Raw genomic sequence first — 23,222 nt, forward strand, 5'->3', positions numbered from 1 at the left:
AGTTTCTCTGGATGTCTAAAGTGTCACCCGCCCTTCATGAACAGACGTTCATTCTGCCCTCAGGTGCAGAGGGAAGGAGCGCTGGCTGAGTAAGCGGAGAGATTGGCACCAGAAACTAAACGAGGAGAATGCAGCTTACCCTTCCCTTCCTTTCTGGAGGGCACTACTGCCTTTGCACCAGCAGGGGCCGCTCTTGTCTGAAGCCAACTGTGCCAGCAACGAGCTTAGTTTGGGTTTGAGCTGTGCCTATGCTAACAGGAAGGGCTGGGCTGGGGGCAAACAACAGGGCTGGGCTGAGGAACTGTTCGTTCCTGGTGCCCATCACTGACTGCTGGCTACAAGGGCAGTGGTGGCAATGTGTGTTTCAGGAGGAGACTGCAGTCATCGGAATGCTCGAGTTCCGAGGAAGACCCCTTTCTGCAGAGCCACGAGGAACAGGACACCTTTCTTGGAGCGCAGCGTCAGCAGCAGCCGCCGCAGGGTGGCCAACCCTCCCACCCGGTATGACAGATAGATAGATCCCGGCCAGGCCGTTGCCTGGCTTCCCATCCTGACCCTCCCCTGCCAGCAACCACTCTGTGCTTCTTCTGTTCCATCAGCTGCTGAGTCTCTCTGCGGCCGGACCTGGCTCTGGCTCCATCTGGGCCCATCTGAATCTGTCTTCTGTGGCCCTCTGTCTGCTACTCTGAGTCTGACGCGCTGTCCCCGACGCTGGGTCGCCTGCCTCTGTCTCCTTCTGTAACACTGTTTCTTCATTTCTGTGGCTGTCTCTCTGTATTGGTATGGGTATCTGTCCCCTTACTTACTTACTTAGAAGACCTCTGTCTCGCTGGTGGCTGTAACTACTTCTTTCTGTGGGCCCCACAATTCCCAGAGTTGGAACTGAACTTATTATCTGTGGGAATAAACTCAGCATCTGGTACCCTGAAAGACACAGCCACTCTCTGAGAAGATCTTAATAGGAATGGTGGTTGAGAAAGGATACAGAGCCTCAAGTGTAGATGAATGCTGGGGTCACTGTATATCCTGTGAGTCCCTGGATTTAATCCCCAGCAATAGAGGAAGGATGGGAAAGAAGGAGAGAGGAAGGGAGAGAGGATTCAGCAGTTGCTCAGCTTTCTGGTTGAGACAGTACAACCAGTGAGTGGTGTTCCGGGATCTAAGGACCACTGAGGATACACAGGCTTGAGAGGAACCCCTGGCTCCACAAGTTCATATCCTGCACTCCAGAGAGAGCCTCAAGCCTTGTGGCTGAAGATTCCCTCCTGAGCTCCCTCCTCAGTTGCCCAGGAGCTCCGACCTGACCCTCACTGTTGGAGTGTCTAAGGTGGGGAAGAAAGGGCTGGCTGGGAGAAAGGGACTGTCCAGCCTTGCAGGCAGGACCCCATCTTATTCCAGCTCCTCTGTTTCTCCACTCACACCTCTGAGAGTGTCCTGCCCCGACTCCCCCATTTTAAGTGAGAGAGTGTAAAGCACAGGTTTACGCCTAGATTCTCTCCCCTTAGCAGCCGATGTATTTATCCCATCTTCCCCCAAATTGGAACAAAAACTGCCGTATAGTTGCAGTTATTAGAAGAAAGGCATTAGGCTGCCCAACCCAGAGGCTGGCCCACGACGTGAGTCCGGGAAATGTTTTTTCTCTTCTTGATTCTCTTCCTTTCTTGCTCGGTCCCTCTTTGCCCCCTTCTCATCCTGCTCTGACCTTCTTGGTGATTTCTCCTCTCCTGCTCTCCCCTGGTGCTCCCCCATCTGTTCCTCTCCTCTCCTCATTGACTCTTCAAGGCCTCCCCTTAATTCTCTCTTTGCCTCAGGGTTTGGGGCTCTTGTTTTTCTTTCTTGTGGCATTCCTCCAAAGCCTGCAGACCAGAAGCCTGATTCACTGGGGCTGGATAGGGGCTGCAGACAGACATCTGTAAGCAAAATCTCGTTCCAGAATTGATCTTTTCACACTGTAAAGGGATGTGCGTGCAATGCTTGGCTGCTTATGGGGGTGCTAGAATCTGAACTCTGGTCCTCTTGCTTGTCAGGGAACCACTTCATGACCACACAGCCACCTCTGTGGCCCTAAACTTCTAAGCTGCAGCCTGTCCTCTGCTCTCCAGCTGGCTACAGCCATTAACGCTCTTGTATTTTCCCCTTGCTTTTATCTCACTATTTTATTTTATTTGAGATAGATCTACTGGTCTAGCACAGGCTGGCCCCCTCAGTCCTCCTGCCTCTCTGCCCTTCCTAGCTTTGGGATGGCAGGCACACACCACACCCGGCCTTTTCTGTTTTGTTTTTGTGTCTTGAGACTATGAAGCCTTAGCTGGTCTGGAACTTGGCATGTAGACCAGGCTCACCTCCAACTTGTGACGATTTTCCTGCTTCTTAAGTGCAAGGATTACAGGCATAAACCACTACCCCCAACTCTGGCTTTGTTTTTAAAAAATGTAATACTTATAAGATGTATAAGTGCCAAAGGCAAAACAAAAAAACAAAAATACTTCCCATCTGAAGACATTATCAATACCTTCATCCCTGCTGAGTGCTGACAAGCAGTCCTTCCTTCCTTCCTTCTTTCCTTCCTTCCTTCCTTCCTTCCTTCCTTCCTTCCTTCCTTCCTTTCTTTTCTTCCTTTCTCTCCTCCTCCTCTTCCTCCTCCTCCTCCTCCTCCTCCTCCTCCTCCTCCTCCTCCTTCTTCTTTTTGTTAGATTTGGTTTCTGTGTATCTTTGGAGCCTGTCCTGAAACTCACTTTGTAGACCAGGCTGGCCTCGAACTCACAGAGATCCACCTGCTTCTGCCTCCTGAGTGCTGGGATCAAAGGTGTGGGTCACCACTGCCCGGCTTTTTCCTTTTTCTTTTTTTTTAAATGTATTTATTGAGACCAGGTTTGTCTATAAAGGACTTCCAGAACTCTCAGGCTACCTCTGCCTCCCAAGTGTGGGGATTAAGGGTGTGTGCCACCAAGCTTAGACTAACTTTTTCCTTTGTTTTCTTTCTTTCTTTTTTTTTTTTTAAACATCTATTTATTTCATGTGCATGGACATGCACACATGCCACTATGTCTGTGTGGAAGTCAGAGGACAGCTTTCGGATGTTGGCTCTCTATATCATTACATAGACTTGAGGCTCACTCTTAGGTTAACAGTCTTTATCCACTGAGTCCTCTTCCAGGCCCTCCCGTTTCTCCCTTTCCTTCCCACCACAGGTAACATCATGATGAATTTTATCATTTCCCTTTAAAAAAGATTGTCTTAATACAAATGTGTATGTTACCTATAGTGTAATATGTTTTTATTGATGATTTTAAAAGCAATGATGACATGTTTTATAAAATTTTCTAGGTCTTACTTTTTCTTGTGTGTTGTGTTTGAGACAGAGTCTTGCCTGGCTTCAGACTTGTGATATTCCTGCCTAAGCTTCCTGTGTACTAAAGTTTACAGGGGCGCACCCTCATGCCCCACAGCATAACTTACAAACAATGCTGTTATTTTATTTTTTTTTTAAAGGCTTATTATGTATACATGTGTCCCTGCAGGCCAGAAGAGGGCACCAGATCTCATTACAGATGGTCGTGAGCCACCATGTGGTTGCTGGGAATTGAACCCCGGGTCCTCTGGAAGAGCAGTCGGTGCTCTTCACCTCTGAGCCATCTCTCCAGGCCCCTATGTTTCACTTTTTTTTTTTTCTAGACAGGGTTTCTCTGTGTAGCTTTGTGCCTTTCCTGGAACTCACTTTGGAGGCCAGGCTGGCCTCGAACTCACAGAGATCCGCCTGCCTCTGCCACCCGGCTATGTTTCACTTTTGAGAGAGGGTCTGATGTAGCCCAAGCTAGCTTGGAAGTCTCTATGTCGTGGAGGATGACCCTGAACTCCTGATTTTCCAGCCTCCACCTCCCAAGCTCTGGGATAATAGGCATGGACTGCCTTGCTAGTCTGTGGTACTAGGGATAGGAGCCAAGACTTGGTTATGCTGAACGAACACTCACTGCCTGAACTACATCCTTAACCCTGTACTTTTCCCCCGAAGTTTGTCATTATGGGGAGCATGCCATGGCTCACAAGTGGAGGCCAGAGGACAACTCTGGGATATTAGTTCACTCCTTCCACTTCCACATGGGTTCTAGGGATGAGACTCAGGTGCCATGTTCACACAGCATTTATTTGTTGATACCTCTCACCAGCCCTCATTTTGTTTTTAAAATTATTTTTTTCTATTTTAATTCTTCTTCTCCTTCTTCTTCTCCTTTTGAGGCAGGTTCTCTCTATTATGTATCTCTAGCTGTCTTGGATGTCACTATGGAGACCAGGTTGGTCTTGAACTCAGAATCTGACTGCATCTGCCTCTTGAGTGCTGGCGTTAAAGCTGTATGCCACCTCGATGGCCTTAGATTACTTTTTAAAATTCTATTGAATACTTGGTTAGTTTCCACTCCTTACCATGGTGAAGAGTGCCCTTGTGAACAGCCTTTTGCCAAATATTTGTCAGATCTCTAGGCTGTGTGCCCTGGGTAGAATGCTGTACCATAGACTCTGACATGTACCTTTATAAGAGCATGGTGTCTTCCCCTTCCATTTCCATGAGATTCATTACCTCTGGCTCACCACCTCCTCAGCATTCTTTAACATCGTAATTTTGCTAGTCTCCAAGCTATAAATCTTTCCATGGAGCAGGAAATGTTGCACAGTGGTAAGAACACACCTAGTATCTGAGATATCCAGGCTCCCACCCCTAACATACACACAAAATTATTGTGGTCTCAATTGTATTTTGTTTGAGACAGGGTCTTACGATGTAGCTCTTGCTGCCATGAAACTTTAGTTGTTGTTGTTTGTTTTTTTGAGACTGCGTTTCTCTGTGCAGCCCTGGCTATTCTAGAACTAGCTCTGTAGACCAGGCTGGCCTCGAACTCACAGAGATCCACCTGCCTGTGCCTCCTGAGTGCTTGGATTAAAGGTGACTAGGCTGGGGTCAAATTCACAGAAATCTGCCTCCTGAATGCTGGGATCAAAAGCATATACCACCATGCACAACACATTTTGTTTGTTTGTGTGTTGTTTTTCTTTTTTCTTTTTTTTTTGTTTGTTTTTGTTTTTGTTTTTCTGAGACAGGGTTTCTCTGTGTAGCCCTGATTGTCCTGGAACACACTCTGTAGACCAGGCTGGCATAGAACTCAGAGAAATATGCCTTTCTCTGCTTCCTGAGTGCTGGGATTAATGGCGAGCACCACTGCATCTGGCTGGCCTCAATTTTAATCATATAAATTATAAATAAAATAATTTCTTCTAGGAGTGGTTTGGATTAAAAGTATGTGCCACCACATCTGGCCTTTAGTTGTTGTTGTTTGTTTTTTTGAGACTGCGTTTCTCTGTGCAGCCCTGGCTATTCTAGAACTAGCTCTGTAGATCAGGCTGGCCTCGAACTCACAGACATCCACTTGCCTGTGCCTCCTGAGTGCTGGGATTAAAGGTGTGCACCACCCCAACTGGCTTTTTTAATGTGTGTATGCATGTATGTGGGTATGTGCAAATGAGCACCGTGCTTGCAGAGGACAGAAGAGGACATCAGATCCCTGGACCTGGAATTACAGGTGGTTGTAAGCGGCTGCCCATGTGGGTGCTGGAAAGAGAACCCCAGTCCTCTGCATGAGCTGTAATCACTCATAACTGAACAGCCTCCTCTCCAGCTCTGACGTTTGCTCTCTCTCTTTCTTCTCCTTCTCCTTCATATATGTTTTGAGTCTGTTGATGAGCAATGACAATAATCTAAATACATTGTCTGTACAGCCTGAACTATATACTGGTGGAGCGTCTGCTTGGATGAACAACCATCAGCACACTTAGACAAGTCAACCCGCTCAGCCCAGATAAAGGTCTCAGTAGCAACTGACACATTGTTTAGGTGTATAATTGTTTTCTCTAAAAAATGTTTTTAGATTTGTTTCTTTTGTGTGTATGATTGTTTTGCCTGCAGATGTGTATGTGGCCCACATGTGTGCCTGGTGCCTGTGGAGCCAGAAGAGAGTGTTGGATCCCCTAGGACTGGAATTAGAGTTGTGAGCCACCATGTGGTTGCTGGGAATTGAACTCAGGACCTCCTGAAGAGCAGTCGGTGCTCTTGACCCCTGAGCCATCTCATCTAATAAAAACCCGGAGTCAGATATTGGGGTAAATGCTGAAAGATCAGAGAAGTAAAGTAGCAGCCATAGTCATCTCTTGCCTCTCTGACTCCTCAGATCAAAAAAGAGCCTGAGCTCCTGTCTCTGCTGGCCTGATAGTCCTCTTTCCACCCAGCCATATATATCACCTCCTGTCTCCTGTCTGTACAGACCTCCAGACCTCTATGGTTAGCTGATGGCCAGCTCCACCCTCCGATCTTCAGACAAGCTTTATTTGTTAGAGCACAAACAAAATATCACCACATATGACAACCACTTTGAAAGGGGTGAGATAGAGAGACTCAGGGTGGTTTTATTTCCCTGTTCTGCTGGCTAAGGATGTTGAACATTTTTTTTCATAGACTTACTGGTCATTTGTGAATGGTTCACTTGCCCATTTATTGGGTTTGTTCACTTTTTCATGCCTGTTTTTATTTTCTCTTCATAGTCTAGATATTAGTCCCATCACTTATACATCTAGATTTTTCTCTCATTTGGTTGGTTCTCTCTTTGCTCTGACAATTGTTTCTGTCAGTGTACTGAAGATTTTTAAACTTCAATTAATTCCACTTGCCAATGATTGTTTTATTTCTTTTTTGTTTGTTTCTTTTTGTTTTTTGAGACAGTGTAGTTTTGTGCCTTTCCTGGATCTCGCTCTGTAGCTCAGGCTGGCCTTGAACCTCCAGAAATCTGCTTCCTGAGTACTGGGATTAAAGGTGTGCGCCACCACTGCCTGGCTTCTAATTTTATTTCCTGCCCTCTGAAGTCCTTTACAGAAAGAAAATCCTCTGTCCAGGGCTGGGGATGAGGCTCACCTGCTGTCCTGGGTTGGTCCCTTGACTCCATAAACTGGGTCTGTGGCTGAAAGTAGTAGCTCAGCAGTTAACAGTACTTACTGCTCTTGCAGAGGACCAGTATCATCCGGTTTACATGGTTTACAGCTCCAGCCCCAGGGGATCTGATGCCCTCTTCTGGCCTCTTTGGGAACCTGCACCCATGTGGTACACATACATACACTCATGCATACACACATAAAACAAAACAAAACAAAAGCTAAAAACAAACAACAAACTAGATGTGGTGATATAAACCCGTGACTCCGAGCACTCCACGGATGGAGGCAGGGGTATCAGAAGTTCAAGGCAGTCCAAAAAGAAAGGAGAAAAAGAAAAAGATTTTGCCTATGCCTGTGTCTTAAAATGTATCCGTGTGTTTTCTTGCAACAGTTTCAAAGCTCTAGGTTTTAATTTAAGGTCTCTCACTCATTTGAGTTAATCTTTGTGCAGAGAGCAGCTTCAGGAACTGTTGTGTGGCTCTTAGTGAAATCTCAGTGTCAGTACTCCTGAGGGAGCCCGTGCTCTCTTCCTACACCGTTCTGAGTGTGTCCTTTAGACATTCTTACACTACCCTTTATGGTTATTGTGTGTTTGGTGATTTACATCAATTTGGGTTCTGTCTTTAAAAAAAATAACTTAAAAAATATTTATAGCTGGTTGTGATGGCACAAGCCTTTAATCCCAGCACTCAGGAGGCAGTGGCAGGCAGATCGCTGTGAGTTCGAGGCCAGCCTGGGCTACAGAGTGAGTTCCAGACCAGCCACAGCTGCACAATGAGATCCTACATCAAAACAGAAACCAACCCTAGAGTCAGATATGGTGCTATGAGTCTGTAAACCTACCACTGGAGAGGCTGAGGCAAAAACCATGAATTTAAGACCAGCCTGAATTACATAGTAAGACCCTGTCTCAAACCAACCAACCACACACATGCACACAAACAGACATGCACACACAGGAAGAAAGAAAAAAGGGCAGGACATGACATGACTCAGTGGGTAAAGACTCCTGATGACCTGAGTTTAATATCTAAGATACATAACAAGGAAAGAACTGACCCCTGCAAGTTATCATCTGACCTCCACAGGTGTGCTGTGACATATGCACACACATACATGCACATGCACACACGCATGCAAGCAAGCACATGCATGCACAAAATAAAATCTAATTTAAAAATTAGAAAAAAAGCAAGCATGGATATACATATATCAAAACAATATTGTGCCCCATTATGTTCCATAATTCTATGTTGACTTAAAAAAAATAACCTACACCCCAATTTTCAAATGAAATTTAGTAGCACAGGCCAAGACTTAGAAGATAGAGGATTGGCACAGGCTTTTAATTCCAGGATTCAGGAGGCAGAGGCAGGTGGATCTCTGTGAGTTTCAGGCCAGCCACAGAGTGAGATCCAGGACAGCCAGGAGCACATTGAGAAATCCTGTCTCAAAAAAACAAAACAAACAAAAAAGTTCAAGGTCATCTTCAGCTACATGGCACTCTCAAGGCCATCCTGAGCTACCTAAGACCCTTTCTCAATGTCAAGTTTAAAAGAAAGGTTGCCAGGTTGGCTCAACAGATAAAGGCACTTGCTGTGCAGAGCTCAACCTAAGTTTGACCCCTAGATCCCAGGATGGAAGAGAAAAACAAGCCTGGAGCTTGTCCACTGACTGTCACACACACACACACACACACACACACACACACACACACACACACAACACAATAACAATGAAAAACCATACAGCATTGTGTTTTCTGTCCAGGTGAATGGGCTAAGCCTCAGGAATAATATCCCAACTGCTTCCAGTGAAATAGCCCAGATGTGGGTCGTGGGGAATCTTGGGAGGCCTGGTGGAAGGGCTGGACTGTGGGGAAGGGAGACACATTGGAGGAGGGTGGAAAAAGTGTGGCATTGGTGTGAGGACTCTGCACAATTCCAGGGTCAGAGTTCCTGCCGTCCATCTGCCGCCTCTTTGGTTCACTCGGCCACTGGCATGCTGTCCAAGGCTGTATCCATGAGTGGCATCAATCTCCTCTCGGACTGCTCAGATCTAGATGGTGAGTAAAAGTGGAGCTCAGAACAGTGGCCCCTTCCTCACCCATGTCTCCAGCAGTCCCAGAGTTAGCTGCTTTGAATCTCGGTGACCTGCATTATACGCAGTCATACACTCTTAAGGTTCCAAAAGTCCTTAAGTGAGGGTTCTTATCAGGACAGCAGCATCCCTGAGACTGCCCTGCCAGTGAACGGCGACATGAGACAGAGGGGTCTTCCCAGGCTCTCCTATCACTAGAGATGGAAGACTTGAAGGGCATCTTTGTCCTGAAGATAACATATGCGGGGGCTGGCAAGATGGCTCACTGGGTAAAGGTGCTTGCCACTGAGTCTTAACAATTTGAGTTCAATCCCTGGGACCCAAATGGTGGAAGGACTCTCCTGACCTGCACATGCCTGCTCCTCCCCCAACATGCTCACAAACCACTGAACGAAGATTGAAAAATGGAGAAGGGAAGACTCAGTTCAAAGTTTCGGCCCTTCCATCTACCAGAGCGGGAACGAACCATTCAGTTCCAGCTAGTTCTTCACTTCAGCTTGTTCTCAAGTTCTTCAGCTCTGCTCTCCTCAGACCCCGCCCTCTGTCCCTGCTCCCCAGTGGCCGCCCTCAGGAATGGCGTCACATGCACCTGCAGCCTGGGAACCTGATCCAGGTGGAGGGGGTTGGGAAGGTGCCTTAGGTGCCTTTGTCTGGCTTTTACTGGACATTTCTCTTTCCTTGTGTCTTAGCAGGCAGATCATTCCAGCCCTCTGCCGCAGACCTCAGCAAATGGTGAGTCGGGGGGATTCTGAGACCATCAAAGGCCTAGATGTAGGAGTGATGGGTGTGGGCCATGGATTTTATAGACCTAAATTTCCCTGCTTCTTCAAACGCTGTTCCCCAGAATGCTTCTGACAGAGGCCTTCAAATAGCATTCTCCCTGGCTGCAAGACTCCGTTTTCTTTCTGTTTTGTCTGAGGAGATGGAAGAATTAGGGAGAGAAAAGCAGTAGAGCCAAACCCCACGGAATCTGCCCAATAGCAGAGAGAGAGAGAGAGAGAGAGAGAGAGAGAGAGAGAGAGAGAGAAAGAAAGAGAGAAAGAGAGAATTTGTTTTCTGTTGTCAGTGACATAAAGGAGAGTAAGCCACTCTGCTGCTGGATGGACAGTGACCATTTTGGTGAGCATTGGATGGCAAATAACAGCCGATGGAAAGTGGTTCAAAGGAGAGCTAGTCCAGGGCCATAGAATTTCCAGCAGAGGGAGAGGGCCTGACATGGAGCTTAGAAATGGAGACGGATGCTGGACATTTCAATAACTATGCAAATAAGCATGCAAAATCAGCACCTGTTAATCTGGCTTGTGTGGCCAAAGCCTTATTAGATCAGGGCAGCCTTCTCACGCAGTGTGTCTGTGTGAACAACACATGGGCCCTTTAAGAATCAGGCTCTGATTTGTGATCCTGAAATTCTCTAGCTGACACAACCTCCTGGCTCCAGTCGGGATTAGCTCATGGGATGGGCTGATGAAATCCCAGGAAATTCGGTTCTTATTGGCTTTCGGCCCAGGGGCTTTTTCCAAACAGCAGAGGGTCTACACAGGGCTCTTGTTCTGAGGAGGGAAATGCCCCCTGGAGGGCCATCTCTCCAACCACATCTGATGGAGAACAGTTTGAGAGGGACTGAGCCCTCCCATCTCCAGCTTGAGAGGAAGGGGGAGGCCGCCTGTATCTGGGAGGAGTCTGGAGCTTCCTCATAAATAGAGGGGTCTGGAAACTGTGAACTTGGAAGATCCAGAAGAGCTAGGAGGTGGGGGTTGGGGATTGTGTCCAGTCTCCTGTCTCACCTGCAAATCCTGTGGTCTGTTTTCTTTCCCAGCCCCCTCTCCTCACTTCTCTCCTCTCCTTTTGCAGCAGTAGCCCGCTGGAAGGGGACTCGGGGACCTGGGCAGGCTCCTCCCTGCGACGGACCTTCAGCTTCCTCTTTGGCATGACTGGCAAGGCCAAGGTAGGGACAGCCCGGTGACTAGGAGTCACAAATCTGCTTGCAGTCCTCCCCACATCCCTTCCTCCAGGTCTCCGCAGGCCACCCCGCCCGCCCCACTCTCCTGATGGAGACTCAGGGCCAGGGGTCTCATTTTAGGCGAGCACATGGTGTGCCTTCAGAGCTCTGAGTGTCCCAGGAAATCAGCCTTTCTCTGTTTCCCTCCTTTCCTGCTTAGCTTACAGCTGGAAGAGAAGAGCCAGGAGCTGAGGAATAGCCCAGGGCTGCCTCGCTAGGCCACCCATAGCTAAGAGGTGGGCAGCAGAAAGCTTGCACACTGGACACAAGCATGATAATTACAGCAAACGCCTTCCACTTCTTCATAGAGTGAGAGTTTTCCAAGTGCTTCTACACTCATAATTTTATGGGTGGATACAGCAACTGAAGGAGTTGAAATGAGACCACAGGCAGAGTGGGAGCCAGGGAGGTCTGTGATTATGGAGCACATGTGTGGCCATGTGCCTTGGGATGCCAGGAAGTGAAGGTGTCCTGCTCACGCCTGTGTGGGTCGGCACTCCTTGACTCTGGCGAAGCAGGGAGCTTTGGCTGCAACTGGCTTTCTTTCTTTTTAAGCATCTCACTCTCTAGCTCAGACTCCCCTGGAACGCACTACGTAGCCCAGGTAGCCTCGACTGTGGCTTTCCTCCTATCTCAGCCTCCATAGTGCTTAGAGTCCAGATTTTAGGCATGAGACACCACATGGCCTTTTGTTTATATTTATCTATTTTATTTTGAGACAGGGTTTCATACAGGTCAGGCTGACTTTAAATTCTATAGTTGACGATGACCTTGAACTCTTGATCCTTCTGCATCTATTTCAAGTGCTGGGACCCCAGGCATGCACCACCACACCTAGCTGTGGTGGCTTCCTTCCTCCCTTCCTTCCTTCTCTCCTCTCCTCCTCCTTTTTCTTCCCTGGCAATTGCTACCCAGCTCTGCAGCCTGGTTGACCGTCATCATCCCACCTCAAGCCTTCTGAGCTGGGCTTACAAGCTCCACTTACTGCAGCACAATGAATCACGCTCCCCCTTTCGACTAGCATGCCCGTGCCTACCAACCTGGAGGAGACATCATCCTCTTTGGCTGACAGAACCATGGGGTCACCCAGTCAGGTTGTCGCCTCAGTGCAAAGCAGGGTTCTTCTGGGGGCCAGACTCTGAGGGCATCTGAGGGCAGGAGGTAGCGGTGTAAGCAGGTCCATTGCTAGGACCTTCTTCCCAGGGCGGGAGGGAGTTAAAGGTGATGGAGACATGACAGGTCCTATCACAATCTTTTTTAAAAAATATTTATTCTTATTTTATGTGCACTGGTGTTTTGCCTGCGTCAAGGTCTATGTGAGGGTGTCAGATCTTGGAGTTACAGACAGCTGTGAGCTGCCTGTGGGTGCTGGGAATTGAACCTGGGTCCTCTGGAAGAACAGACCATGCCTTTAACCACTGAACCATCTCTCAAGCCCCCGGCATAGAACAATCTTAAAACTCCTGGACATGAGGGAGGTAGGCAGGGTCAGGTAGCAGACTACTAGAGAAGGGAAGCAGGCAGGAAGCCCTTAGGATCTGAATCCCCCTCCCCCACACAGGCTCTGTCATGCTGTCACTCAGCAAATGCTCACCCTTGGCCTAGCAGTCTGGTAGATTGAGTAACGTGAAGAAGGGGAACCTGGGTAGAGACTCTGGAGCATGGACAGGGAACAAGAAGAGCCAGCATAGGTCAGTGCACTCTCTTGCTTGTTGGCCTGTCTTCCCCAGAGTCCTCTCTGGGTCTCTTTGAAACCCCACCCACCTGCTCTACACCCTCCTCAAACGTGTGTGTGCCTGCATCACGCTGTATGTACCTTTCTCCCTTGTCCCCAGCTTGGGTACCACTGCTGCATATTGCTAGGGATGGAGAGGAGGAGGTAGCTTGTTCCTCCCCACTTGACTGGCATCCCATAGCTAACCAACCACTCTCCTAGCGCTCACCATGTACTTCTTAGATGGCTCTGGCAGAGACCAGTGATGGTGACACATTAATCACCATTTCAGAGACAAGATAACCTAGAGGCTGGGTTACTTAGGTTCCCTCAGCTTGCTTGAGGTGCAGCACTCATTAAGAGGCCTGTGTCTCTCTCACTAACCCCCAAAGCCCAAAGCCTTCCCCCACCAGCTCCTGCTGGGAAGCCACTGTGGTCATGAATACCTTAGTCATCACCAAGTCATGTCTAAGGCCCAATGTAAGCAAAAGAAAGGCTGATTTGTGGACTGTGTGCGCTGGGGTCTAGGCAGCTAGAGACACTCTTGATTCCTCAATGACACTTTGGAAATCAGACCCCTTCCTCCCTAGCTGTCAATGGGAATGTGGGAATAGCACCTTTTTTTTTTTTTTTTTTTTTTTTTTTTTTAAGATTTATTATGTACACAGTGTTCTGCCTACATATATGCTTGCAGGCCAGAAGAGGGCGCCAGATCTCATCACGGATGGTTGTGAGCCACCATGTGGTTGCTGGGAATTGAACTCAGGACCTCTGGAAGGGCAGCCAGTGCTCTTAACCGCTGAGCCATCTCTCTAGTCCCCCCCCCCGCCTTTTTTTTTTAAATCCAATGAGAGCATTGGCTACTTTTAGATTCTGGCAGAGGTTTTTGGTTTTGCTTGTTTGTTTGTTTTGTTTTTGTTTTTTTAAAGATTTATTTACTTATTATGTATCCAGTGTTCTGTCTGCATGTGTGCCTACATGCCAGAAGAGGTCACCAGATCTCATTACAGATGGTTGGGAGCCACCATGTGGTTGCTGGGAATTGAACTCAGGACCTCTGGAAGAGCAGTCAGTGCTCTTAACCTCTGAGCCGTCTCTCCAGCCCCTTGTTTTTTTTAATATATAAAAACAATTTCTGAAAGATGTCACTGGGTAGGATTACATGGGGCTGGAATGAAAGAGTCTAGGGAAAGGGAAGACATCCAGAAGAAAGGAAAACATTCACTGTTCCAGAGGATACAGAAAACAGAGACAGAGTCAAGCTGAAGACATAGGTCATTAAATACGGGTGGCTTTAAAGGCTTGGTTTTCAGAGTGCAGAGCTGGGGAGCGGTGAGAGCCGGTGGGATGGGATGAGCAGCAAGTTGGAGAGCATAGTAAAAGGCTGTAGGGATCACACTTGGACTTTATGTACTGACCAGTCCTTCAAAGAGTCTGGGGGCCAAATCCTACATGTATTACTTTCTAGCCCAGGCCTTGGAGAGGTCGCTGAGACCCCAGTGGTAAAGCCAGGAGCTAGGAGTCTGACCGCTAGCTGCTGTTTTTAAAGCTAGCACATCTCAGCCATGGCTGGTCACTTAACTGAGGGCCAGTCTGGAAGCCCAGAGCCAGTAAGTACACAGGAGCTCCTGAAGCCTTTCCTAGGTTTCCTTTAGAGGAACCAGGATTGGCCTGGGAAAGTCCTTTCTGCTTCATCCAGCTAGTCTGGCCCGGGCATAGTTTGTTTCCTTTATTTCTGGCCTTTACTATAAAAGGATCCTAAGCAGGAGAATGGGTGCAGGAGGTGAGGCAGTTCTAGGCAGGGGATAGGTCAGAGGACCAGAGTGGGGGAGGTGCAGGGGTGAGGAGCCCAACAGCACAGCCCGCGGCAGAAGCGGTGGAGCCCAAAATAGAGACAGAGGCTAAAACTGGCACCTCGAGAGCGCTGGGTTGGACTGGAAACCTGCAGCCCAACATCATCCTGTCCTGCTAGGCTACTGAGAGGGCCAGGAAGCTAGCAGCCGTGGGTGGGACCTCATGTCCCTCCCTCATCCCCATCCCACCACACACTTCTTGGGACTAGATTAGGCAGGACTCTTACACGTTTACAAAGTTTTGTCCCAGGGTGCTTTTGTGTGTGTGTGTGTGTGTGTGTGTGTGTGTGTGTGTTTGTTGGTTTGTTTGTTGGTTTGGTTTGGTTTGGTTTTTCCAGACAGGGTTTTTCTGTGTAGTTTTGGAGCCTTTCCTGGAACTCACTCTGTAGCTGGACTCGAACTCACAGAGATCAGCCTGCCCCTGCCTCCCTAGTGCTGGGATTAAAGGCATGGGCCACCACCTCCCGGCTAGGTGCTCTGGTTTTTACAGAGCAGTGGGAGACTTTGAAAGGTGGAAACGTAACAGCCTGGAGAAAGAATTTCCCCAGTGGCAGGAAACTCAGGTTGACTCAAAGGGTCCAGTGAGGTGAAAACCCACCCACACTCCTTAGCAAGCTCCAAATACTTTCCTGATCAGGGCAGGTTGTGTCTAGTCTTCTGGGTCTAGTTGAATATGCAGCGGAGAGAACTGTTGTCAGGACACAAGGAAGGATTTCCTCAGCTAGCCTCAGGAAAGGTGGAGACTTCTCACTTCACTGCCAAAGAAAGTTGGCAGAGGTGGTGCTGGGAAGGATGGTCAGAGTGTGGTCCTCAGGGCCAGAGGTGTGAGAAGCTTTCCGGAGTGGGGGGGGGGGATAGAGAGGGACTCTCCTGTGGACTCCTCGGCTTTGGAAATGAGTCCTCTTCGCTCTTTTGGGGGAGTGAAATCTACTGATGAAGCTTCTAGTTCCCTTTTGATCCCCCCCCCCCCACACACACACACACCAGTCTTAACTGTAAAAGCAGTTTGTGTACTCAAGTCTATTTGATGGGCCTTTATGGCTAGTTCCCCCAGCGGTCGACGGGGTGGGTGACTGAATCCTCCGACCTGAGGGTCTTTAAAGGGTGAAGTTACCTGGAGTGGGTGCCAGTGTTTTTTTAGGGAGAGACGAGCTAAGAGGCGGTCGCTGAGGTCAGAGCGTGTCCCAAAGTGCTAAAGGGAAAAGGGAAAAAGCAAGAGGGCGCCTCGAACCTGTCTTAAGGACCCCTGTCCTCCAGACTGGAACAACACTACTAACCTTGGCGTCCCGTCCGGTGCGCGGGTACCCCGCCCTGCCTCCGCTCCGCCTCCCCCCTTCCTGAGCCCGGGCGAGGGAGGAGACTAGGGTTTGAGGAACTGGCGCTGGGTGCCGGGGCTAGGGGACTCAGACTTCCTGTCCCCAAGGCCGACGCGTGCGGCCGGACCCCTCCCCCGCCGGAGCTGGACGCCCGGGGCCGCCGCGTCCGAGCGCGGCTCACGCTGGATTATGTCTCGGATCGAATCCCTCACGCGCGCACGGATCGAGCGGAGCAAGGAGCTGGCGACCAAGGTGGGCTGGCTCCGCGACCGAGCGCCCCGCCGACCTCCGGGCCTCCGCCCCGCGCCCCGTGTTCCCTCCCCGCCCGCTCTGGGGAGCCCGAGTCCGCGCGCGGCGGCCGGACGGGGTGGGTGGGGCTGCGAGCGCGTGGGGAGGGGGCTGGAGGACCGCGACGTGACCCGCGTCTCCAGCAGCCGCGCAGCTTCTGTGTGTGCGGGGATCTAGGAGAGCGGAGCCGGGTCACCAGCGGTTCGGCGGGACCGAGTGTTTTGGGCGGCTCGGAAGAAAGTTGCTCTGGTAAGGGACCGAGCGGGAAAGGGGGCCGTGCGCATCGGGCTCCTAGGGGCGACGCTTTCGGGGACCGCTCTCTGCGCCCCAGTTCCGCCGGGTTGCTCGCGGTGGTGCCCCCCAGCGCTGGCTCGGTCGTTTCCCCCTTTGTCCCCACCGTCGGGTGGAGGGGGCGAGGAGGGGTGGTTTCCCAGCTCCCTCCCCCACCTTCCCGCCCCTCCAAGACAAAAGTCAGCTCCTCCTCTTCTCGCCGATGGACTTTCCAGCTGTGATTCAGTTCTTGCCTGGGGTGGGCGGGTGTCTGGGGTCAGGACAGCAAGCGACAGCGCATTTCCCCCGCCAGGCCAGGCCGGCTCCTCAGGTGAAGGGAGCTTGCCTTTGTGTGGCTGGGATGCCTTACCCCATCCTGAGCGCCGAGGTGCCTGGAACCCAGAGTAGGACCCACCCTCATCGGCTTCCAGGCTCCTGGTTCTTCAGCCACCTTGGCTGACCCTCTCCCCACTCCCCTGAGCCATATTTTGATTATCGCCTCCGGTTGGGGGCCCTCACCTGTCATCTGGAATCTGAGTGTGTAATTCTCAGCACACACTGCATCACGACCTCTCCGCCACGCTTGTACAAGTGTCCTTTATTCCTGTCTTTGTATTCAGACCCACCCCCAAATGCCATGACTTTCCATACCTCAGTCTCCAGGAAGTGGTGAAACCGAGGACTTGTAGGCGAATGTGGAGCTGGGAGGGACCTGGTGCAGGCAGATGGGGCCTCCCGGTTCCTCAGGGCACCCACATTATAAGGGTCTCAGAAAGGAAAGGCAGGCAGGGCTTTAATCTTAATCCCTTCCTCACTGGGAGCTCAGTACCCTCCCGCAGCCAGCCAAGCAGATCACTTTCAGGCTGGGAAGCCACTCTGGGGATGGAAACCCCTCTCCCTCCTGGTCCAGGCTTTAGCGACTTGTCTTGGTGCTAAACTGGGAGCCGGTCTGTAGGTTGGAGAGCCCAGGGGAAGCCTAATGGGGCTTCTAGGGCTTTGGGGTGGGAGTCTGCTCACCGGAAGGAAAGCTAGCAGGGACTCTGAGTAGCTCCAGGGTGAGATGAGTGAGTGTGTGAACTGTAGGGTGGCAGACAGCCTCTTAACAACCCCAGCGACAGGCCGGGCCCCAGCTCCCAAAGTCTGTTTATTTTTTCAACCGTTTGAGCGAGACCCTGGAGTAGAGCCAGAGGGGAGGGGGGGCGGGATCTTTTTGAAAGCACGGAAATTCGGTTCCACCCTAAAAAGGAAAGCCGTGGGGGGAGCTTGTGGGACAGACCTGTGAGGCTGTAGGAAGACATTCTAGGCCCTTTCCCTAGTCCAGACACCTGGCGTCTCATGCCCTGTTTTTTGGTTGTTTTTTTTTTTTTTTTTCTTCCATAACACGGTAACTGGAAATCCAGAAGCCTGGTTCTTTTATCCTGTGACTAGCCATGGAGGAGGGATTGGGGAATCTGCCTGGGCCAGGGACCAGTCAGTGGTTCTGAGAGGGCAAGGGAGACCGTGGGGAGGAGGGAGGTTGTCAGTTTGAGCTGGTCGGAAGGGGCGGGACACCTCCGGAAAGCTGTGGTTACCAAAGTGGGGGAGTTGGTGCTCAGCCAGCAAACCCTGGATCTCCCCCCTTCCCCCTCCCCGAGCACACCAGCTGTCTCCTTTCTTTTTTTACTGTGGTGGGAAGCAGAGGGGCCCACTGGAAATGAGATTATTTGAGGAACATGGTCTTCCCTGCTAACCTATGAGGGAGGTGGGTCGGGGCAGAGATCCGCTGCCCCTCCTCCATCTCTCACTCTTAGGACATCTTCACAGAAGGAAGAATCCGGGGGCAACCTGCCCCTTTCCCTTCCGCAGGCATGGGATCTGTCCATATGCCCTCCGCTTCCTTTTTCTCTTCATTGTTTCTGTTCTTCCAGGCTGTCTCCTGTTCTCCACCCCCCCACCCCACTTCTCTCTGCCCTACTTCCTACCTCTTCCAGCCTGAAAGCTGCTCCTCCCATCTTTAGACCCCTCATCTCCCCTCCGGATTTTCCTGAGCCCTAACCGCCGCATGTCTCGGCCCTCAGAACAAAGCAGGGGCCAGAGATCAGAGCTCCAGGGATGGCTTTGGAGGCGGGAGCACCGAGGGTTTTCCTGAACCCTGCGTGTGATAGGGAGCAGGGAGAGAGGGCTGCCTTTGTTCTGACTACCAGAGAGGTGGCTGGCTTTGTGTGCAGGACCAGCAGGGCAGGGCTGGGGGAGCCCGACAGGGAAACTGGAATAGTTTGGGAGACTTGAGGAGTTGGGGTTCCTCTGGGAAGCTGGGGTTTGGGACCATCCCAAAAGATTCTAGGGGTAGTGGGTGTCCAGGAAATCACTGAGGGGAGAGAAAGAAGCAAAGCTGGGAGATGAAGTCTTAGAGAGGTCACCTAGAGAAACACCCCGGGGCACCAGAGGAGGTGCGAGAGGATCTGGTCTCTGTCCCAGTGGAACTGTGACCTTGAATCAGAGAGGGGACAGATCGGACTGCGGTGACCATATATTTGTGTTGCCTGTGTTTGGGGGTGTGTCTCTCCGTCAGAGATACTCATGGGTGCTCTTGGAAAATGAGTGCTTACCATGTTCTGTGGACATAAGGAAGTAGTTCCCATTTTAAAGTTCAGCCTCTGTTTTGATGTAGGATGTAGGCGCTGAGTGGATTGGTCATGGTTTCTGGAACTGGTAGGAAAATGGCTGTGAAGTGCTGGCTAGACCCTTCTGGGTTTGTTTGTGTCTCCTTGGGGAGGCGGGGGATAGGGCTGCCGGCTGCAGCTACCCCCTCCCAACTCAGCTGGCCTGCCCTGTGCCAGGAGGGCAGGGAGTCTGGCACAGCCATTGTTCGTCTGTACAAATGCCCGTCTGTCTGTGTCTGGCCTGACAGGTGTGGCTGGGTGGGAGCAGGCTGGGGTCTGGGGAACCTGGGTCTCAGAGTCTCTAGCCGGATTTTACTGCCTATGGCTTACGTACCCCCTTTCTGCTTCACCCGTGTGCTGCTCAGTCCCACTGGCCAGTGGTTTAGCACCCTTCCTTAAGCAGGGTTTTCTAAGTGCCTTTGTGTGCCCAGTGATGTCTTTCTCTTTTGTTTCTGGCCTAAGCTTTCGTGTCTGCATCTGGCCATCTTCTCTCAGCCTCCAATTTTCCGTTTCCTTCCCTGGAGCTTCTGAAGGAGCAAGGCCTTGCACAGACCATCCGAAATCCTCCTCTTGGGCTCACATCAGGAATCCTCTCCTTCACTCCCCAGTCTCATAGATTTCCCCTTGTGGAATTGAAACTGAGTTTGCCAGTCCTGCACTGCTGAACAACAGCCCTTCCTTCCCCTTCACAACCAGTGACCCTGTGTCTCTGCTATCCAGGGCGGAGCCACAGGCTATTAGTCCCAGTGGACTCCTCCAAGAGCCCTCTGGCTGTGGAGTCTTGAGGAAGAAGCAGCTGCCGGGTTGCTGACTGAGGTGATTGTGAATACCACACAATTCTCTCAGAGGCCCTGGTATGAAGAGAGGAGGGCAGTGAGAACTCAGGCCTCGGGAGGGTAACTCTGCAGCCCCTGAGGAGCTTGGCAAGCTGGGGTCTAGGCTTGCCTTTACATGTGTCATTGTTTTCTCTTAGCCTAGGGTACAAGATGGAGAACCCGTCAGCACTGGGCCCCTGGGCTCCTTCTTTACAGCAGCCAAGAGTGTGGAAGGAGGTTTTGATTTGGTGTTCTAACACCCAGAGGAAACCCTCTTGGTCTCAGAGGACACAGGAGAGTGGGTTGGGAGTGCTCCAGGAGGCAGGAAAGGAGACTGAGGCCCCCAAGGCTCCCATAGGGAGTAAAGGGTATCCGGAGATCGGGGTGCCACTGGAGACCCTGTCTTTTCTTCCTTCCTCCCCTCCATTTCTGAGCACACATTGGGTTCCTGCTGTACTTGAGGCTTTGTGCTAGGTATGGGTCTTTGGATGAAGGTTGGCCTTGAACTCCTGATCCTCCTGCCGAAACCTCCTCCGTGCTGGAATTACAATATGCCACAACACCCAGCTCTGTTCACTTCTGTATTCAGTTAACCCATCATGTAGGTAGCATTAGCCTGGATAACGTCAGTGAGCAGGGGAGACTTTTCCGGATCTGTGGAGAGGAAACAGGACACACAGAGCTGGACAATAGAGGCTTAGGTCCCGCAGAAGGGCTCTGAACACTGGGATGAGTGTTTGGACTGGGATGACAGCTCTTTCTTACCTCTGTGGTTCTGGGACTGAACCTAATGCTTCCTGTCTACTAGACCCTTGAGCCTGGAGCAACCTCCCCTTTCTAGAATTTTCTTTTCTTTTCTTTCCTTTTTTTTGAGACAGGGTTTCTCGCTGTAGTTTTGGTGCCTGTCCTGGAATTGCTTTGTAGACCAGGCTGGCCTGGAACTCACAGAGATCCGCCTGCCTCTGCCTCCCAAGTGCTGGGATTACAGGCGTGCGCCACCACCGCCCGGCCCTAGAATTTTCTTTCGAGACAGAGTCTTGATAAGTAGCCCGGGCTGTCTTTGAACTCCTCTCCATCCTCTTACCTCAGCCTTCCAAGTAGCTGGGCTTCCAGCTGTGTTCACCACCCCTAGCTGAGATAGGCCCTTTCCTGGTGGACATACTGGGCCATGGAGGAGCTGAAGGGCTGCCCTGCTGATTGTGTGTAAAGTGGAAGAGAGTGAATCAAGCCAGCCCATTTTCCCATGTCACTCCAGTCTCCACAGCTTGAGCCTTGGGCGGGCTCAGTCCCGCCATCTCTGGGACAATAGTGCTAGGCAGTGCCAGGGCGGCTTGCTGCTGGGCAGTGCCCGTGCTGGGATGTGCTGCAGCTGCTGCGGCTGCTGCCCGCTGCTTGCCTACCGAGAACAGGGGTCACTTCGAGACAGGGTGAGTGTTGGCAGGTGGGAGGCGGGGACCAGAGCAGCTGGGGTGTGTATGGGCAGTGGTGCCAGGGAGGGATAGGGCTACTAGAGCCCCAGTCCCTTCTCCCTCGGCCACTCCCAGCAGAACTGCCCAGGCAGGTAGTACAGAGAGCCCTGTGGAGAGAACCTGTGACAGCTTTAGAACGTACCTGTAAGCTCACACTTCCATCTGGAGTGGCCCTTGCCAGGCGTATTGTTCTGTTTACTGCTATTCTCATGTTTGATTCTGGGTGTTTGGTTTTTTTTGTTGTTGTTGTTTTTCGAGACAGGGTCTCTGTGTAATAGTCCTAACTGTCCTGGAACTCGATTTGGCCGGCCTCGAACTCATAGAGATCCGCCTGCCTCTGCCTCCCAAGTGCTGGGATTACAGGCATGTGCCACCACCTTGCTTGTTTGCTTTTAATTAAATTGTCACACATACTCATACTTTAGATCAGTGTCCTAGAGAAGGCTGGGTGGGCAGAGAGGTGGAGGGAGGGAGAGAGAGAGAATATGGCAGTGGGACAGTGGGAAGAGGTATTTAGACTTGGCCTTTGAAGTCCCACAAGGTGAATTTGAGGTGACTTTGATCTAAAAACAATCCAATTAAAGTGCTATACTTTCCCACAAGACGGCTGGAGAGTAGACCCATGGGATGCTTTGCTGGTGACTCAGGCAGGTAGGTGCCACTAGAGAAGAAGCTGAAGTGTCTGAGACTAGAGTCTGAGGGAGGGGTGTCCCTTAGGAGAGGAGGAGTCCGCTGCAGGGCAGGGGAGGGAGGGAGGCCCCGAGATAGGGGAGAAGTGGTTGCATGGCTGATGGAAGGCTGAGGGGAGGCATGGAGGAAGAGTACCTGAGCCCAAGGGGGAGGACAAGGAGAGAAGGCCTGGCCTGGTGGTGCATGCCTGTAAGCCCAGTACTTGGGTGGCTGAGGCAGGTGGATTGCCTTTAGTTCACGGCCAGACAGAGCTACCCTGACTCAAAAGAACAGTAGAGTGATAGGGAAGGGAAGGTGGGCGGTGGAGGAGGGGAGGAAGCGAGGCATGACAGGGGGTGACCTCCAGACTGCTGGGCTCTCACCCTCGGGTCACCCTAATTGAGGGCTGGGACAGAGGATCTTGGTCCAGGACACCTCAAGGCCTAGGGCACTGTTGTCCGTTGCTCCCTGGCCCCTGCACTGCTGACTCAGCACCTTCACACTTCCTCTTTCCCTCATCCTCCCCCACTCTGACGGTCACTGTGGTTAGTGGTGTAGGCAGGACCGGTCTTCCAGGCCCAGGCTGAATGTTTCTGTCACTGAATTGTGATTCTCTGTCCTAGGGTCCCAGCCAGTGTCCTCGCTTCTCAGTCTCAGCCACCTGCACGGTGTCATTGTCCCCTAACGCCTTTAATTAATTAACTGATTCATTTAGATTCCTCTCTCACTATAAAGCCCTGACTAGCTTGGAATTTGCTGTGTATGCCAGAGTGGCCTCAAACTTAGAGATCCGCCTGCCCTTCCTCCTGAGTGCTGGGACAAAGCCAGCCCCCCCCCCCCCAGCTGTCCTGTCCTTTCTAATTTATTGGGTACGTGCCATGGTTTGCATGTGGGTGTCTGTTCGGTTCTGCCACTGTGTGGGACCTGGGGATTGAACTTGGGTCATCAAGCTTGGCAGCAGGTGCCTTTGCTTTTCTCCTCTGCCCTCTTCCAATCGGTTTGTTTTGGTGGTGGTGGTCTGAGATTGGACCCATATCATGCATATCACACTATATAGCCAAGGATGCCCTTGAAACCCCAGGCTTCCTGCCTCCGCTCCCAAAGTGCTGTGT

The 23,222-nt window shown here is 51.0% G+C and overlaps 1 protein-coding gene and 1 long non-coding RNA gene across 10 annotated transcripts in view; one reads left to right on the forward strand and one right to left on the reverse strand.

Moving 5' to 3' along the window:
- The first annotated feature begins 266 nt into the window (after window positions 1–266).
- Arhgef2 (Rho/Rac guanine nucleotide exchange factor 2) overlaps window positions 267–23,222 on the forward strand; it is a 41,819-nt gene continuing 18,863 nt past the window's right edge. For 2 of the 9 annotated variants that reach the window (XM_036190031.1, XM_036190032.1), the window contains exon 1: window positions 16,367–16,494. Coding sequence is in view for 7 of the 9 variants with exons in the window: in XM_036190023.1 (XP_036045916.1) it covers window positions 8,977–9,040; window positions 9,765–9,807; window positions 10,927–11,020 (201 nt within the window). In the remaining 2 variants the exon portion in view is untranslated. Of the gene's footprint in view, window positions 502–8,922; window positions 9,041–9,764; window positions 9,808–10,510; window positions 10,823–10,926; window positions 11,021–16,028; window positions 16,210–16,366; window positions 16,495–21,316; window positions 21,400–23,222 lie in introns of those variants that run through there. The other 7 variants (XM_036190023.1, XM_036190024.1, XM_036190029.1 and 4 more) reach the window with 7 other exon arrangements.
- LOC118585441 lies at window positions 15,272–17,580 on the reverse strand. Its single transcript, XR_004945204.1, has 4 exons — window positions 17,533–17,580; window positions 17,167–17,282; window positions 15,756–15,833; window positions 15,272–15,396 (listed from the first exon to the last, which is right to left on the reverse strand). It is a non-coding gene; the product is annotated as an uncharacterized LOC118585441 (long non-coding RNA).

The sequence above is a fragment of the Onychomys torridus genome, chromosome 6 (assembly GCF_903995425.1).
Source record: "Onychomys torridus chromosome 6, mOncTor1.1, whole genome shotgun sequence".
In the NCBI taxonomy this organism is placed as follows: Eukaryota; Metazoa; Chordata; class Mammalia; order Rodentia; family Cricetidae; genus Onychomys; species Onychomys torridus.